The sequence below is a fragment of the Corvus hawaiiensis genome, chromosome 8 (genome assembly GCF_020740725.1).
Source record: "Corvus hawaiiensis isolate bCorHaw1 chromosome 8, bCorHaw1.pri.cur, whole genome shotgun sequence".
NCBI classification, from domain to species: Eukaryota; Metazoa; Chordata; class Aves; order Passeriformes; family Corvidae; genus Corvus; species Corvus hawaiiensis.
Genome location: NC_063220.1, coordinates 4533512 through 4552389, shown reverse-complemented (window position 1 = coordinate 4552389; position 18878 = coordinate 4533512). Strand labels below are relative to the sequence as shown.

At 42.6% G+C, this 18878-nt stretch overlaps 1 protein-coding gene across 1 annotated transcript; it reads left to right on the top strand.

Moving 5' to 3' along the window:
- Positions 1-234: 234 nt before the first annotated feature.
- Positions 235-18558, top strand: CUZD1 (CUB and zona pellucida like domains 1). The gene is given in 11 exon segments (XM_048311262.1): positions 235-298; positions 2145-2174; positions 2990-3070; positions 3410-3487; positions 4500-4583; positions 11509-11602; positions 14616-14839; positions 16538-16829; positions 17150-17326; positions 17328-17413; positions 18389-18558. Coding segments are annotated over 11 exon segments (1380 nt in total).
- Positions 18559-18878: the final 320 nt, after the last annotated feature.

Here is an 18878-nt window from a genome sequence, read left to right as displayed (position 1 = left end):
TGGAAAGATCTTGGTGGCCAGTCCGGAACAGCTCTGTGAGCTGGATCTCCTCATCCGGATGTCTGGATGTACCCTGTGAAAGGAAAATCCTCACTAAATCACTTCCTTGGCATCGATCTGGAAGTTCAGGGAGGGCGATCAGGTTGCACAGCACACACCTTTGATGCAGACCAGAACCCATTTGGTATAAATTCTGCAGCTGTGCTGGGTTAGAACAGACCACCCCCAACGACCATGGACCTTCACGTGCGTCTCACCTGGCTGCTTCTGCTGAGCACCACTCTCCTGTCTCAGCCAGGTACTGCCTCTAAAACATGTTCATGCTTGCAGGGGAATGGTACAGTCACATTTATTTACTATTACAGGCTGGTTTGCTGGGAAGTGGTGGCAAAGATTCTCTTCTCTCATATATGAGAGATATGATTCTCTCTCATATTGCTGATGAGTTTTGTACCACAGAATTGATGGTTTACTTTGTCTTCTACTTCAAAGATTCAGTCCAGATCCATAGGTTATATCTCAAAATAGATGTATTTCAAAATATATGTATTTCAAAATACATAATACAGTATATATAATATGTGTAATATTATATTAAGATACTATATTTCAAAATATAACCTGTGAAGGTTATGGACTGAAGAAGGCTGAAGAAGGCTGAAGAAGGCTTTTTTCCTCTTTCATGAGGTGAATAGTTTGTGAAAGTTGTTTTCTAAATGTTTTTCTTCTAATATTCTAGTTTTAATTCAAATTATTCTGTACTGTACATTTTAAAATGCAGAGAAAGAGGGGGAAAGAAACACAGAGCAGTCGGCCAGATCCAGGTGGAAATGTGCTCTGCATGACTTGTTCCTTCAAACTTATAATCTTGCTAGTTTGAGTGAGATACTTTGAGCTTTGGTTATCAGCATAGGCACCATGAAAAAGCCTTGCCAATCCCTTACAAAAAAAGAGGATATCACAGAGTGTAGATTAAGGTCTGGCTGTACAGAATTATTTACAAAACAAGAGTTTGATGTATTACGTCAGGGCTAATATGTTTCCTTCTCTGCCACAGCAAGTGGAACCTGGTGGAACCCGCCAGATGGAGACACAGATTCAGTATGGAAAAAATTTTCAGGTTGGATTAAAGACAAATTTCAACACAAAGGTAAGAGATGAGCTCCTGAGTGTGAACGTACCTGGCAGATGTGCGGAGTTCCCTGAGCCAGCTCCGGGTGAGCTGTGCCTCAGCAGCACGGCCAGCCACACCCTACCAGGGTAGATCAGGCCCTGCACGCAGCAGAGCCATGGGGATGCAAGCTTAGACATCAGAAGTTTAGCTATAAATAAACAAATTGAGATTTACCTGTCAACTTTTGCTTTAGTTCCACCACAGCCACAGCTGAGACTGGAATCTGGAGGGTCCCGATGCGCCGGGAGGGTTGAAGTTTATCATGATGGAAAATGGGGCACAGTCTGTGATGATTATTTCAATATGAACAGTGCCAACGTTGTGTGCAGACAACTTAACTGTGGCCAAGCTGTCTCTGTGCTGGGACTGTCTTACTTTGGCCCCAGTGGCAAAAATATCCAGTTGGATGATGTGCAGTGTAGAGGAACTGAATCCCACCTTTGGGACTGCCGGCACGCCGGCTGGGGCAGGCACAACTGTGGACTCAATGAGGATGTTGGTGTCATCTGCTCAGGTAAAAATAAAAATAATAATAAAAATAAAATATAATAATAAGAAAAAAACACGTCGGACTATCCTGTTCACCATAAATGCAAGAAACATCAGGGTGGAGCTTGGAAATCAGGCCAGGGCTGAAATGTGGAGGGAGGGGTGCTTCTTGTGCTTAGGTCTGAGTGATGGAGGAGCAAAAGATGTCTTGGACAAAATACCAACACTGGACAGCAAGCCCTGAGTAGGAAAACAGTGAAAAGCAGGTAGCTCAGGAGCACTTTAGTCAACATCTGATTACAGCCAACCCCCAAGATAAGAAAGGCAAAGAGTAAGGAGAAGATAGAGGCCCATTCAGTTGAAAACCAGACATGTGTGAGTGGAAACAAAAATAATTCTTGTCACAAATACATAAATAAATAATACATATACAAATAACTGCCCAATAAAGTAAAATTTTGCGCTTTTCTGCTGTTCACAGATGCAATGTACTCCACAGTTGCACCGACAGGTAAGCTAGGGCTTTTGGGGCAGGAGCCCATTAGCTCTTTACAGCCTCCCCAACGCTCAGAGTCTGTTTTAACTCAAAAAATCATGTGGTTACAGCTCCTTGGCAGACAGTTTTCTAGAAAGGCACATGCTCTGAATTACAAGTTATTGCTCCAAATTACTATTTATTCATCCACTGCAACATTATTTCTGCTCTTTGCATTGCTAATACAAAATGTGTTTGCCTCTTACCTACTAATAATCAGCGAAAACATGAGGCAAGTCTTTACACTCCAGGTCTAAGTTCTGATTTCATTTTTCTGCTGAAATAATAATAACAACCTGGAAACCTTAATGTACAGATTCTACTCATGTTTCTTGGGATTTCTAGGTGTTACTTATGCTCTTCATACACACAGTCACAGACGAGCAGGTGCTAAAATGCAGTTTTCTATCATTTAGAACCATAGAATCATGATTATTTTTTATTACGTTTTATGTAACACAGAAATGAAAAGCTGGTTCCCTCAACCATTTATTCTTAAGCTTTTAACACAGTAGCAACTGCGACAACTACCACAGAACCCCTGATTTCTGCTAGTAAAGGCAAGGTTAAAAAACAAGCTGCAAATGTCACGTGTGGAAATTTTGAGCAACAGATGCCATTTGTTTAAAGCAGACAGGAGGAACACAATTCTCCCAAGTTCACTTACAACGACTGCTGGAAGCTGTTGTTCTGAGCCACACGAGCAAAAGTTAAAGTCCAGGGATGTGGCTTTCTTTCCCGTGAAACCCAAAGTATGAATGCTTTCACAGATCTTTGCCATGTCTCTGCAGGTTCCTCCCCTGCATCCAGCTCAACCCCAGCACAGTCTGAGACATCGCCTGCTCCAGAGACCGTGGCAGCCCTCAAGGAAGGTGAGGCACACACAGGGGCTGGAATTCACTCCCAAAGCACAAGACAAATTCCATGTTTTATTCCCCTTCACAATGGCCCCTTTGCATCTTTCCAAGTGACTGCTGCACCTCTAGTAGTGAAACAAAGCAGTCAGAAACACCACAGGGATCGACTGCCTTTGTTAATAAATATTAAATGAGGTGAAAGTAATTTTTTGTAATCAAAATCAAAAGGCTGTGCAATGACTCACTGTCCCACAAAACCCAACACTGTTCACCTTCATCAAGACCTCCGTTCACATGTTCACTCCTAATTGCTGCCAATCTCTCTCTGCTTTGTATTTCCTCAACTGGCCCCAGATGCGTCTTCTGCACCCAGGACTGTCACAGAGGAAGTCACCACATCAGCTCCTGAAATCCCAGCCACAGCTGATGAAGGTAAGAGCAGCCCTTCTGCATGGGCTTTTCAGAACAAACACTCTGGTAATTTGGGGTTTTCAGCTAAATTAAGATGTGACCATGTAAATCTGTAAATATCCTCATAGCAGACAACACAGTTGTCCTTAGTTGCTCCTTTGTGAAGGAACAATCCCCCTACAACATCTTCACTTGAAAAATACCAGCCTGTCAGGACAGGGCAGGGATACATGTACTTGCTGATTAATATCTGAGTTGTAGCTATAAAGAATACACTTATAAATTTGCAAAGAAAAACTGTCCAGCTCACTGTCATTTTGTGTGTCCAAAATTCATAAAAGCTCTGGCAATGTTAAGGACCACAGCCAGGCATTTGCACTCATTTCCCTCAGCCTCTCCATTTATTCAGCAGACTGATCATCATGGAATGGTTTGGGCTGGAAGGGACCTTAAAGATCCAACCCTCTCCCATGGGCAGGGATACCACCCACTAGATCAGTTTTTTTAATAAGCCTGAGACCTAAAGCAAGTCACAAGCTCTTCAAGTCGCTCTTAAGCTTTTAATTGCTGCTCGAAGCCACTTAATTTCTCACCCTTTCAGCCTTCCCTAGCACAACTGCCTCCCTTCCTTCCACCACCACCACGGAGGAAAGCAGGGCATCAGAAATCCCAGCTACACCAGAGGCAGGTAAAGGACATTTGCACAATATGCTGCATGTCAGAAAAGGGTGGTTATAGGTTTGAGTTAGGAGGGGACATCAGTGGAGAAGCCAAGATATGCTGCAAAATCAGCATCTCTCAGTGCAGCTGGTGCTTGTTTGAACTTGGCCTGCTCAGTGCCAATCTGCTGCCACCCCCCAGGTGGGGGCTGTGAGTGCTGTGGGCAGAGCCTGCTGCAAGGGGAGCTGGATGGGGCATGCTTGGAACTACGGAATCTGAAGATATTTAAATTCATCAAGAGCTGCACTCAGTCTTTCAGCCTTACCTCTGGCTCTTTCCCTCTTGTTTCTACATTTCTTCCTTTTTCTCACAGCCTCTGAAGATACTTCAGAATCTGCCCTATATGTAGAAGATGTGACTACCTCAGCTGCAGAAATCCTTTCCACAGTGGCTGAAGGTAAGATACAGACACAACGCCATAAAATCTAAAATTAGTGCTTGAGTTTGTTCAAAATAAATTACGTTTGTAGGTTAAAATAAATTAATAAACCTCAGGATCAGTCAATTGCTAGTTCATTGTCTCAGTGAAGAAAAATTCAGCTTATATTCAATCTTAACAAAATATGACCTCATCTGAGTATTTTGACTCAAATTATCAGATTTTAGAGGCTACAACCCAAGTCTCTTTTCCTTCAAGGACATAATCAAAATCATATCAGCAATCATCAGCTCTCTTTTCTATCACTGATTGATGTTTTTCTCCAGTAATGTATTTCCTCAACACTTTCACAGTCCCTTCAAAATCCCCGTATTCCTCCTTTGAATCCACTTCAGTGAATGCAGAGCCTGAGGCAGTAACTACACCAGGAATCCTAAACACAGCTTATATAGGCAAATTCTGAGTTGCAAAGTCAATTTGGAGCCTCAGTGAGCTAAGGGACAGACAGACCGTATGGCAAAAGTTTCAACAGATTTTTCTGCCACAGAAGCAGGCAATTTGAGCACATCTGCCCCAGCCACAGGCAGTGCTGAGCCACCTCCAGCACTGCTGCTTCCAGGGAGTGAAGGTAAGGAGGAGCCAGGCACAGCTGATCGTGGTGCACTGTGTGTGCCCACATCCCACCTTGCCCCATGCTCTGGGTTGGGGCACCTATTTTGTAAAACACTTTGCAACCTTTTAATGAAGAGTTGATTTAATGAGTTTATGAAATATTTTCTTAGATATTAAAAAATCTTCAAATCACGATTTCACCAGACAGGGCAGTTTTGAATCAGACACCAGCTGAGCTGGGACCTTCCCTTCCAGCTGTCCCACCTCCTGCTCTAACAAAGCAGGAATTGATGCCATTAGTACCTTTAAACCCCTATGCAAACCTCCCCCCAGGGAGATATTTATGTACTCTGCCTCTGAATTGACCTATAATTAACCACAAAAAAGGCTGGGACACTCTATTTAAACATCTTTTATTTACATGTATTTTCTGCAGTTCCTCTTTTGGCTTTCCCAGACTCTGGGGTGCAAAGGGACTTGTGGCCATCCTGTTCAGAGTAGTGACAGACACTTCCTACATAAACTAAATTCAGCTCTTTCAAGCTTCCCTCAGAGCTCATGATTCTCAAGCCTTCTGTGTTCTTGAACCATTCCTCCAAGCTGTCCCCGTTCTCATGGTCTGGGAGCTGTGGCTGTGTAACATCCACACCATCTGCTACTCCAAGATGCTGCATAACATGATAAACAATTTCCAAGGCAACTGAAAATTCCTCTCTTTAAAACTTCTTTTTAACACTGCTTGTCTTCTACAGCCTTACCTCTGCTGTCAGAATCCACAGCTGTGACTCAGTGCCAGCACTCGAAAGTTTAACAGAGATTTACTCACTGCTCCACCCATTAACCTTATTTCAAACAGTGTTTTCATGTTCCAGATCTAGGATCTATCCTAAATTCTGTAAACGTTGTTTTAAAAATTAACAGCCAAAACCCCTTCAGCACAGTGAAGAAATATCAGTCGCTCTTTTTCTACCTTTTTCCTGCCACTCATCTCACTTTCAAAAGGATAGAAACAAAAAGTTTCCTTCTTAGAAGACTATTTTACAGAGCTTTGATGAGATTGTCTTGCTTATTCAGAAAATTTCATTTTACTTATAGACACCATGTGTATCAGCGTCACTGTTCAATGGTTAAAGGGAAAAAAAGGCTCCTTTACAGCTCTAATAACTTAAATACTTTAATTTGTACTTATTGCAGGTAAACTGTGTTAAAGTTGCATGAAAATTAAGTGCTCACTGATTCCTTTGATTATATTCGACATTTAACAAAGATTTTTCTTTAAAAAGATACAGGTACTGATTGTTTTCTTTTATTGATTTGCTGAAAGTGAAAAGTGGCTGTTCAGCTGCCTTATAGGCACCCAACAAGAATACATTAAAGATTCTTAAGACTGCCACTTAATCAGACCTTTATTTTCTGAAAAAGTCCCCTAAAAATTGAGATTACTGATCATATTTCAGATTAATGAAGTAATTAATTTATTTAGAAACTTTAATGGGAAAGGCAACTCCCTCCCATAAAGCCATTTTTAATACCAGCTGAATAACAACAAATTCATGTTTGCCTGCAATTCAAGCTCTGGATCTGAATAAAGAATTTTTAACCTGCCTCTTTCTCTCTATTCCCACCTGGATTTAGACAGCTAATGCAGTCTTAAAATAGTCTTAAATTTCTATTTAACACCTTTCACCATCGCTGATGAATACTCAGCACCTGGATCAACAGGTTGATTAGCATTTCTCTCAATTGTCTCATATTTGGCAGTGTTGTTTAGAACTAGATCTTGGGGAATGAGTCAAGCACACTGCTGCTGACAGCTCTTTACAGCCAACTTCTGCAGAAGTAAATGCTTGGCATGCTGCTGGGGTGGAAGGAGCTTTGATCATGGTCAGCAAAAAGGAACCAGGGACAAAGAGTCCTAGGAAACACGGCCCTCATCTGGGATAGATGTGCATTAGTTGGTCACAAATGGCTGCCAGGTGACAGCAAAAGGTCCCAAACTGAAAACCTTGTAACACCTGCCCCACCAAGGTGTGTGCATGTGGTGCAGTTTATGATGGCCACAAACCAGGAGGGACCCAAATTATGTTGTTGGTGGTGTCTCTGATTTCTCTCTCTGAAAGAAAAATACACTCCAGGCCCATAAAACTAATTTGGAACTTCAGATCTCTGAAAGCCTTTCCCTGTGAAAGGGAGATAAATGTGTGGAGTGTTCTGTAAGCACCCAGCTCTCAGAAATCAGCCTGGGCTGAGGAAATAGCTCTGCCACTGTTTTGGGGAAGTGGGGCTGTGCCAACCATCTGTTATGCCAGAGGGTCAGCAAGGATGGGGAGAGAGGCTGAACCAGGCAGTATTTAAAGGATGGGAAAGAGAAAAACAAACCCAAACCATATTCCTTCAGATTGCAAGGTATCCCATAAAAATTTGGCTCTGTCATAATTATATCTCAGCCTTCATAGCCCTGATTTCCCATAAACAGGAAATGCTGTAGGTCTCAGAGGAAAAGTATATAGTTAAAATGTAGGCAATATTTAATTGCACCTTTTCTTTCCGTATTAAGTAAAACAGCATTACTCTGGTTTATGTGCTATGGCCCTTGGTGGAAAAAAATATACATTTAAAATGCACACAATATTTGATTTAATCTTTTCTCTCTCACAGCAGCAGTCTCTCCTACTGCTGAACCTGGGGGCGTAACTGCTTGTAAGTAAAAAAGCATTACTCTGACGTACATGCTATTAGTCTTGGGGGAAAAACCATACATTTAACATGCACATAAAATTTCATTTCACCTTTTCTTTCTCACAGCAACAGTCGATCTTAGTGCTGCACCAGCAGACATTACCAACAGTAAGTAATAAAGCATAACTATGGCCTACATGCTACAGGTGTTGGGGGAAAAATATACATTTAACATGCAGACATTATTTAAATTCATCTTTTCTTTCTCACAGCAGCAGCATCTACTGCACCAGCAGACACTACTGCTTGTAAGTAATACAGTGCTGCTCTGGCTCACGTGTTTAGTTGTCTGCCATGCTCTGATCATGTATTGACTGGCTCCCTGTCTCCACTGTGTGTTTAATATCATGGATTTAACTATTAGAATGGGACATAATCCCAATTGCCTTTCCTTTGGCTTCCAGACACAATAAAGGAGCAAAGGGGAAAGGAGAAACATTGGCCCTGGTGAGGGCACTCAGGAAGGGGCAGACACACGACATTAATATAAATTCAGATTTGCACTTGATCATCGCATTCCCAGGAAACCAGCCTTCCTGCGCTTCCCAGAGCTGCATCCCAATCGCTGCACAAACTGGCACGTGTTTCCCAGGGGAATGGACTGGTTCAGTGCCCACCGAGGCGCTGGCACAGCCCTCACCAGCACACGGCACTGTGCGGGCACTGTGTGTTAGAAACTTTACCCCAGTGACCCCAGCACCCAAAGTGGAGTTTAGCAAACAGCCCCAGGCTTCCAGGGCTGTCACATGGCCAGAGCCCGGCAGAGGCAGCACAGGGATGTGTTTTTTGTCCCACTGAGGCTGCTCCCACTCTGGAACTTTGCCCTGGGCAGCAGCACCATTGTCCAGTCCCCGAGTGAGACCTGTAAGTCTCCTGAAGTTTGGGTGTTTCTCACCTCCCAGCACCGGGAAAACAGTTTTTGACCTGTAGTTTTGTTTTCTCTCAATTCCCCAATCAGCCTCTGCAGAAAACACAACACCTGGAGCAGCAGGTATGTGTGGTTTTAGTATACTGGTCAGAATGTCGGGATCAAGCATTAGCTTGAATGAACTCCTGCTCCCCTTCCCCTTGACAGCCCTGGCTTTGCCCACACAGTAATGGAACAGACACTGAAGTGTGGCTCTTGTTTTCTGTTTGACAGCCACGGCCGAGTCCAGAGCAGCTGAAAACCCAGGTATTAATTTCTGGTCATTTATTCAACTGTGGTGAGCAGTTTACTACATTTCATGTGAGTCATCCATGTATTTAGAACATGGACAGTGTTTAGCTTCATATTTTCTCTTCTCACAGTGACAAGCTCACCTGCTCCATCAGTCCCCCCAAATCCTGAAACAACAGCAGCCATTGCCACTAGTAAGTGATGCAGAGTTACCCTGGTTTATACCCTTAATTCTCTACCAAACCCGGGATCTGATGATGTGCTGGCAAGGCTCCGTGTCTCCACAGCATTCCTCAGCTCATGGATCCAGTATTTAACTTCAGGGATAATTCCTTGGGCTTCCATACAAATCAAGGGATCAAAAACGCTGTTGGTATTGATACAGGAGGAATACCTGCTCTGCTGAAAGCTCTAAGGAATTGGAATTCACTGGGGCAGACACACGACACCAATATAAATCCAGATTTGTTCCAGATTACCTCACTCCTACAAAGTCAGCCCCCGTGCACTTTCAAAGCTGCATCCTCACTGAAAGCTGAGTCAGTGGAAATCCTTCTGACATATTCAGTGGTATTTGCTTTGAGCCTTAGTTTTCTACAGTGGGCTTTATCTTTTGAAAAAATCAAATAGCAAATTCTGCTCACTAATTGATAACATTCTGCCTCAGTTTCTTATGGAGCAGATTAAGGGATTCTTTTAGAGTCTGGCCATATCAGCTACACTTTGATAAAAGGCACTTGGCTGCTTTGGCAAAACACACAGGAAACTAACTGAACATCAGGTGCAAAGCAGACATTTGAGCAGGGGATTACCACAGAGGGATAAACAGAATTCAATCTTGTTCCCATTGGCAGAGGGGATCTGAGTTCAGGGGAAGGGGGAGAGGCTGGATGGAGGCAGAGAGATTGGGAATGCCATGGCTTAGCCACGAACCACATGCCACTGATACAGGGCTGGCAGCAGAACCATCCTGAGTGGTGAGTGCCAAGGGGATGAGCTGGCCTAGGTCTGCACCACTTGAAATATCCTCCCATAACCTGCCAGCTGCTGCCCAGCCTGTGCCCTGTGCTCTGGAGGGCTCACAGGCAAAGAGACAGGCTCATGATTCCAGTGAGCTCACCCTCTTCCACAACAAAACACTAACACTAACCTCGGGGTTAGTTGTAGGAGGGAGAACTGAGCTTTTAATGGAACATCATCAAAGAGAGAGAAATTCATTTTCTCCCCACTCAGCTGCTGTTCCAGGCCCGCATTTAAATTTGCAAAGCAGGCCAGTATTTCATACATGCTGCATTTTGCTCTGTGTTTACTTCTGGTGTATCAACATTCAATTCCTTCCTCTGCAGCAGACCTTATTCCCCTGCCTAACTACATGAAGCTGGTGTTGCTGACATACTTGAATGACCTGTGCCAGCCAAGGAGACCTGGGATGCCAAGAGTAACAGTGGAAGGGTAAATATTTATTCATGCATCTGAGGTTCCCCAGCCAAGGTGGGACAACCCCAAACATGATTTCACACCATTTTCTTACACCCTTCAAATGCACAGGTTCAACTTGATTTGACTACTCCATCATGCCCATACTACCAGCTCCTAATCATACCAAAATTTTGCAAAACACCACTATTTCTGCAGCATTCTTCCTGCCTGTCTGTTGATCCAGAAGTCCCTGGAGCCATTCTTGCTGTAGTCACTGATTTATGGCACCAGATGATGCTGGCAGGGTTTGAAAGACATGTCGGAGGGGCTTGGATGTTGGTGTTGTCTTGGCTGTCCAGGGGAATCCTTCATGAACAGCTCTAAGCTTCCAAAACCCAAAATCCTTCTTTCCAGGGTGGGCTGTCCTTTAGTTTGTTTTAATTAAGCACGATCAATAGCAGAGTGTCCAGTAAAATTCCACTACCCCATCACTTTACAGTTTATAATGTGATTTAATACATGCTAACAGAATTCCACCAGGTGCTTTACACATGTGATGTTCATATGTGTTGTGATGCATATTACACCCACAGACGTTCAAATTCCATGCAGCGGCATCTGTGTTAGGAGTTCAGTGCTGTGAGCTGTGAGCAACATCACAGCTAGACATTTCGGAAGGAAAGTTTCTTGTAACCGAGGAAACAAATGGGCTTAGTGAGCATGTCACAATCATTATATGACAATTTATATGTGGTTTGTTTTTTTTTTTTCCCCTTTTCAGGTGTGTAAGGGACCCAACCTGTGGGAATCAGCAGTCATCAGGCCAGAGGCTGGTCCAGTTCCGTTACAGAGCTCCCGTTACCCAGAGAGTTTGCCTACGGTGCAAAGTATCAGGGTGCAACACACAACCTCCTCGTCCTCCCCGACCCTTCCCAGGCATCAGGTTCCCTCCTCGTCCTCCCCGACCCTTCCCAGGCATCAGGTTCCCTTTTCCTCCTCTCCGACCCTTCCCAGGCAACAGACTGCCTCCTTCCCGAGGCTTCCCAGGCTCTAGGAGAAGAGCCAAGAGAAGCACAAGTGACGGCGTTGTCATTGTCATTGTCCCCAAGTAATGATGCTTTTCTGGCCATGACATAATGCTGACCACCTCCAGACCTGTTCATTGTGTTCCAAGATCTGCTGCTGATTTCTAGAAATACACTAGTGGGTGTAAATCTAGAGGTATTTAATCTTAACTGTATCTGGGTTCCTTAATTTCTATCTAGCAAATCTGTAAAAGCCTAAACTTCAGTAAATACTCCCAGTGACAAAAAGTAATTGGATCAACTGCCTGTTTTTTCTCATCAAGACTTTGTTTCCCTCTCAATATTCTTCCAGTTCTAATTGTGTTCAGTTCATACAAAACTCCACCACTGTGCTCTGCTTCTCACCAGTAATGATCTAAAGTGCATTTGGTTCTGATAGACACAGCGTTGATTGGCAGGGATCCGCATGCCAGCTCACACATTCACTGCAGATCCATATCCAGTCACAAAACGGATGTTAACATTTGAAAATTTCTTGTAAGTACATGTATGGGTTTAAGAAATAAAAGGCTGCACAGAGTAAATGCAAATGTAGCATTTTCAGAAGCCAAAGGGAATATAAATGCTGTGCAACATCTTTAAACATATGTTCAATGCCTCCATACTCAAAGGCAGTGTAAGTACATCTCAGGATGAAGAGACAGTTGCATTTAAAATTCTTAAAGTGAGTTAAAAATCAGAGAGTTGTTTTAAAGAAGGCATAGGTCTGAGATTAGAAATACAGTATCATTACAAATGCACCATATACTCGTTTGCTTATAAAAGAAAATGGTTTTGTCAAAAAAAAAAAAAAAATACTATGAAAGAAAAGCACCCGGCTGTGTTTCAATAAGGACTTGACTTTTCTAGAAAAGTTGGAAGAAGCCCTGTTTGCTCAGCTGTGGGGTTTGTGCTGTCCGTGTTGGAACAGAGCCCAGGCAGCTCCTGAGGGAGCCCTGGCTGCTTCCACACCCCGCAGGTCCCACCCCGACCCAAGGCCAGGAAACAGCACACCTGTGGCACTGGCACAGCCACAGCCTCAGGAGCTTTAAAGACTGGGAACCCACTGCTGCACTGAGAAACACTCTGGAGTTCAGAGCTCTCGTCCTTGTGAGAAAAAATAGGGTAAATATATTGGAACAGGTACTTTGTTAAAGTTGTGCTAAAAGGAATTCAGGCTTTCAGGACTGTGCTATTTCCTTGCCTCAGGAAGGAGAGGCTGATTCCTTTTTTCTTTTGTAGCTTCTAGCGTGGGGCTAAGAAAGTTTTACCTGCAAAGCGGTTGCAGTGCAATCTTCTTTTAATGTGTGAAAAACATGAATCTGGCCTTGCTCATCCCTGTGTGTTTCAGCAATATATTCATGACAACTCTTTCACAGTAGTTGCACTTTACAACCTGAGGAATCCTCAGCAAGGACAGGGAATATTTTGCCCAGTGTAACCTAAAGAGAGAGATGTCAAAATGAAGGTGGGAGAAACCAAGCTCTTGCTGAGCAGTGCTAAGAGAAAATTGCCAATGTGTCTCCCAAGGGAGTCTGTCAATCCCTTCCAAAACACTCCTGCTCATGTCAACACCCCCAAACAGACTCTCAATGAAAGCAACTGAAAAATGTGCCTTGAACCCACAAACGCTGACAAAAGCACTTTAAACTTACTCCACACAATGCCCAGTTAAAAAATGGGCCCACCTGCTTCTTTCTCATTTGTATCTGTTAAAAAGAACCGGTGACTGAGAGATTAAGCCTTCCCTCCATGATACCATGTACTACAGGATGGTAATGGAACAGCAGGAGGTCTAAAAGTCAGAAAAGCCAAAGCCTGCCCTCCCCAGCTGCCTTCAAAATGGAGCTGCTCAGGCAGTTCCTCCTCCTGCTTCTCTTCACTGCTCTGGCTCTCGTTGAAGGCAACTCGATAGAATTCACAGGTATGGAAATCTGTTTATCTGTTACATTCTATTGATTTCTGCACAACGAGTCTTATACAGGCAACCGAAGGTCAAAATGTTAAACATCTCTAAAGTGAATCTTATTTTAATGTGCTGATGCACAATAGTGACACCTAAATGTGACTGCAAGCATTTAAAATGGTAAATAACAAATAATTCTATACATTCCACCCTATGGCAATTTTTGTAATTTAAGAACTTGATTTTGAAGAGGTTTTGCTCTGGAATGTAGGCTTGTTTTTATAAATTAACACTCTATTGGAGTAACAGGAATCAGGTGACTAACTGGGAAACATTTTGCTTTTTGAAGGAGATTTGTTCACTTTTCCTTTGTTCAATCAGAAACAATAAAGAGCTGGTGGTTGCTCAGCCTGGGATCACCATTCTGTGCTCAGATCAGCAATTCACTGATTAAAGGAGGGTAGTTATTGTAGGATAATGAAGTATTGCTGCAGAGCTGCTCCAGTGGTGTCTGACTACAGAACCCCAGAGACTGCAGGAGGGGAAGGCTGACCCTGTAATGCTCTTACAATAAGGAGGTTTCATATGTGATGGTAAAAGTCTCTCCTAAACCTTTCCATTCCCTCTGGAGTCCATCAGAAAGCCTGACTATTTTATGTGGGAATGCATGCACTGCATAGAAAATTCTCTGTCTGCTTTAGACCATTATTTTTAGATTTATATTAAAGTAGAAAGGAGACCCTATGCTCAGAGTGGATTATAAACTTTCTCTGAAGTTTCCTATACAATGGCCATTACTTCAACTGCTTCATAACTTACTGAGTAATGTCAGTGATGTCACACATAGTTGAGTTGTGGGGTTTTTTCATAAGAGAACTTACGAGACCTGAGGCTTGAAGCGCTTGTGGTGACAAACCTTGCTGAAGAGGGTTGCTGAGGTGTCCTGCATCACCTGGCATTGAGAAACGTAATAACTTTTCTATGTTTTATTTGGTTTTAATAATGCCTATTTGTGGTGTTCTGTTCTCCATTCTTTTACTTCAGTTGAGTGGAACTCATCAGACACTTAATCTGCACTGGATCCTCTCTCCATTATGATCAAAGCTGTCTGTACTCAGATTTCCCTGGAATGATTTCTCCTCTGTCTGCAGCCTGGAATTGGACAGAAACTGCCAGCTTGACTTCACAGCAGTCTGTGATGGCCCCACCACGAACTCTGGATTATTGGGGAAAGTGTGTGGGTGTGCCCAGGCCACATTTGAGTCTTCTTCAAACGTGATGACAGTTCTGCTGTCCACCGACAACACCAACTCCTACAGAGGATTTTCAGCTCAGTATTCCAGTGTTCCCCTGCCAGGTCCTGTGGAGCCCAACAGTGAGTGCACTTGATACATGGAGAGGATGCTGATTCTTTTTATGACATGATTCTTCCCTTAGAAACATCCAAAAGAACTGATGGTTGATACTGAGGATTTAAACCTTTTTAATGGTTGTATTTAACCCTCGTTACACACAAAAACCCTGCATTAGTCTCACCTACAGAGCATAAGTTATTTTCTGACCCATGTGCAAAAGAAAACCTGTTCTTTCACTTTTGGGTCCTTTTCTTTTGGCCAGCACCACTTAAAATCGGAGTTTTTCTTTCTTTTGGACAAAACAGGCATTGTTACCATGCTAAAATGCAAAGATAAACTCTTATTGTCTGGTTAAATGTTCGTTGCCTGAGGTACTCAGGAAAATGGTCTGCACTGGTTAGTCAGAGTTTAGGTGTGTTGTAATTTCCTTTCCCCTGAGCTTGGCCTTATTTTCTTTATTGGTCCTATATCCTTGCATGTCCATCTTCCCATTAACTGAGGTGGAAAGGAGCTTCTAAAGCCTCAATGTCTGACATAAATCAATTTCCTCACCCTCCATTCTGCATCAGCACTCTGATTCCTGCGGCCCAGGCCACGTGCACCGAGTGCTCTCCGAGCAGCAGCGAGGCAGTTCCCGCGTGCGGGCGGAGCCACGCGAGCCGCAGTGTCGTTTTCCCTTTTATAAAGGCAGAGATCCATTCTGTGTCACTGGGTTTTAAATTAAACTTTCAGCATGAGTTTTAAGTGCTTTTGCTCTAGTTCTGAAGTTGAGCATGAAATTTTGGTGCAACTTTCTGCATGACCTCAAGTGTGCATGAGCTTTTTCACTGACAAATCCAAAATCATGAGACAAGTTCAAGGATTTAGACAAAGTGAGAAATGACCATAGCAGTTTGTCCTAACGTATTTTTGGTTTTGATTCTTTTTCAATGGCAGCAACCCTTACATGCTCTTTAAACAGCATGAGAATCATTCTGAGCAAGTCTTACCTGGCCTCCCTTGGCTTTAGTGAAGCTTACCTGCAGCAGAATGATCCATCTTGCAGACCAGTTATAACAGATTCAGTGATCTTCTCCTTCCCACTGGCCAGCTGTGAGATAAAAATATGAGTAAGCCAGTAAGAGCTTATGAAAGATAAGAGCTGGTAAAAGCAGTGCATGAATAGCATGTGAGAAAGTTGATTTTACTTTCACTCAGCTCATCTTTCCTGTCTTGTTTCCTCATGTTTCCTGTCCTGAAGTACAAAAAACATTTTTTCCTCTTTAAGAATCTGATGATCAATGAACCTTTCAAAAGAAATATGGAAGAATCCACACAAATTTACCCCCAAGAGATTCCCAAGAGCTAGTTCCTAACACTGCTTTGATAAGAGTAACTGGAGCACAGCTTTAGTACTTCCCACACTCCATGCACTATGCCCTAACCTTTTTGCTGCCTGGGTTGGTTCAGTGTTTTGAAAAAACAGGAGGAGGGTTGATAACATTTTTTGGTTGCAGCCTGTTTCACATTTCCATGGTATCTTGAGCATGTTACAAGCACAGCTAGGCAGGTTTGTAACTTTAGTCACAATTGCTTTCAACTGCTCTGCTCATGCCATCCCAGCTGAGCCCTTCCCACGGTTCCTTTCCCAGGATGAAGGCCACAGCATCACTTACACCAACACCATCTCCCTGGTCCCAGCTGGCAATGGCATCGATAGAACACAGAGATCACTGCAGAATGCACAATGAAGAACAATGAAACCTTAGAAGTCATTTACACAACAAAAAACAATGCCACCCAACACATGCCTGCTGGGGGAAGGCACAATGTCAGCATGGCCTTCTACAAGTCAGATCAGCTCTCCAAGCCCACACAAAACTTCCCCTACTATGTAGACTTGAACCAAACTCTCTTTGCTGAAGTGACTCTTCATTCCACTGACCCAAATCTCCAGGCGTTCATTGATACTTGCACAGCATCTCCACAGCCTGATTTTGGATCACTGACATATGACTTGATCAGAAGTGGGTAAGGTTAATTTTATTAGTCTCCTGATGTGTGAGGAAATGGAATCTAAATGTCAGCTGTACTTCTTTTGTCTCTTCCACGTTATCTTCTTTAGTAGACTGTGGTTGGAAGTGAGTTACAGATAAATTTGAAGATGTTTAACAAACAGAGCTAGGCAAAACATCATGCACCACATCATGCTGGGGAAAGGAAAAAAGCACACCATTTTATGCCCACATGTACCAACAGTGCCCTGGTTAAATGCTGTAGTTACAGTTCACAGCACTTAGAACGATTGTTGTAAGTGGACTATTTAAACAGATCTGTACATTCTGTTGCACCTGCAATAAAGATGACATTGTGGTAACCTACCCAGCATTTGAAAACCATGGAAGATTCAAATTTAGGGCCTTCAGGTTTCTGCAGAGCTTTCCATCAGTTTATCTCCAGTGTGTTGTGATCTGTGACAGCAACACCACCAGCTCTCACTGTTCCAGAGGCTGCAGCTCCAGGCAGAAAAGACATTTCTCCATACACGTGGAAAACTAACACTGTAGCAGGTCCCATCCACCTGAAAAGAGATCTCAGGGCTGCTGAGTACTCAAGTAAGAGAGAAAAAATAAATAAATAAATACACATATGTGTGCACTTCACTCAGTTTTATTGTTGGTACTCCAGATAATAAACACAGCTGACTTATTCCATGCCAGGTTAAATCCTTCCCTGCATGCACTGGCCAGAACAGGAATTAAAAGGACAATCTTGGGAGCAGAAACCAAAAGCACCATGCCTTTAAATTAGAGCTGCAGAGGTGTTTGTAAGACCACTAAGCTTTAGTGCCATTTGCAGTCTGATCTACTGTGGTAGAGTACTGAGAGCAACAGAAACTAAAATACATGGAAAAGCTTTTTTAAAAAGCTTGTATTGCTACTCCCACTGTGCTCATTGTTCTCACCTTCATGGAGCCCAAAGCTCCACCTGAGAAAAGCACATTAGGCCACTTGCTTTCAGGTATCAGATCTAAGAAATATTTAAAATTAACCTTGCTCTTAATAGTAATGAGAGTATTTTCTTTTTTTTTATTAACCTTTCTGAACTCTAAAAACATTTTAGATACATTCCCACTTACTGTAATAGTGAAAGATTTTGCATCCACATGTGTGAAAGTGGACACATCTGTAATGTGAAAAGAATTCAAGGGCAAATAGGTCACACCAGGTATTCTAAAGCCCAGAATGAGTTTTACTGAGGAGCAGATAGGAAACCACTGGAAGGCACAGGCTTAGAACCACAAGTTGCTTTTTTTGCCCAATTTTGCTGCAGCAAATGTCTCAAATCTCTCTCATAGTGACAGCACTGCTTAGCAGAAACTTGGCTGCAGCAGTACCAAAGAATTGAGTATCATGTTCTGCAGGATTGTTTTATTACCAATTTTTACAACTCTTCAGTGCTGTGTATTCAGAATTTGAATGCTGTGCGGGTCATCTCAAATGAAAATATCTCAAAAAATGCTTATTTAATTTCCACTGAAATGATATAGTAATCTAAACTTTAAACACTTTCTTTTTCTCTCTACACAGAATCCCTCACTGAAGCAGAAGCTGAAAAAACACCAAACCTGCAACAATACAACTCCACTCTGGCATTTGTGATTTTAATTTCAAACATTCTCCTTGTGGTAGCTGTGATACTAAAACATCACAAACACCATGCAGGATACAGCTATCAAAATATCCAGAGCTCGTTTTAACTACTTCTGGAGATTTTTATTTAGTGTCAACTGCTATTCATATTTGTCACCCAAAGAGGGAAAAAATAAAAAATCAATAAATTAACAGCATTGGAACTTAACAACGCTCAGAAATCTATTTCGTTATCAAATAAAAAATCCAAACCCAAAAACCTCTCAACCTAGTACTCTATCTCAAGTCACTGAGTTGAAAAAAGAGTGTGTCTACCTCAGGATAGACTTTACACCTTTACAGGCATGAAGTACAAGTTAATTAAGGTCCTTTTGTTTTGAGAAAAATAAAAATCTATTTATCTTTTTGAATCACTTTGAAACTGCAC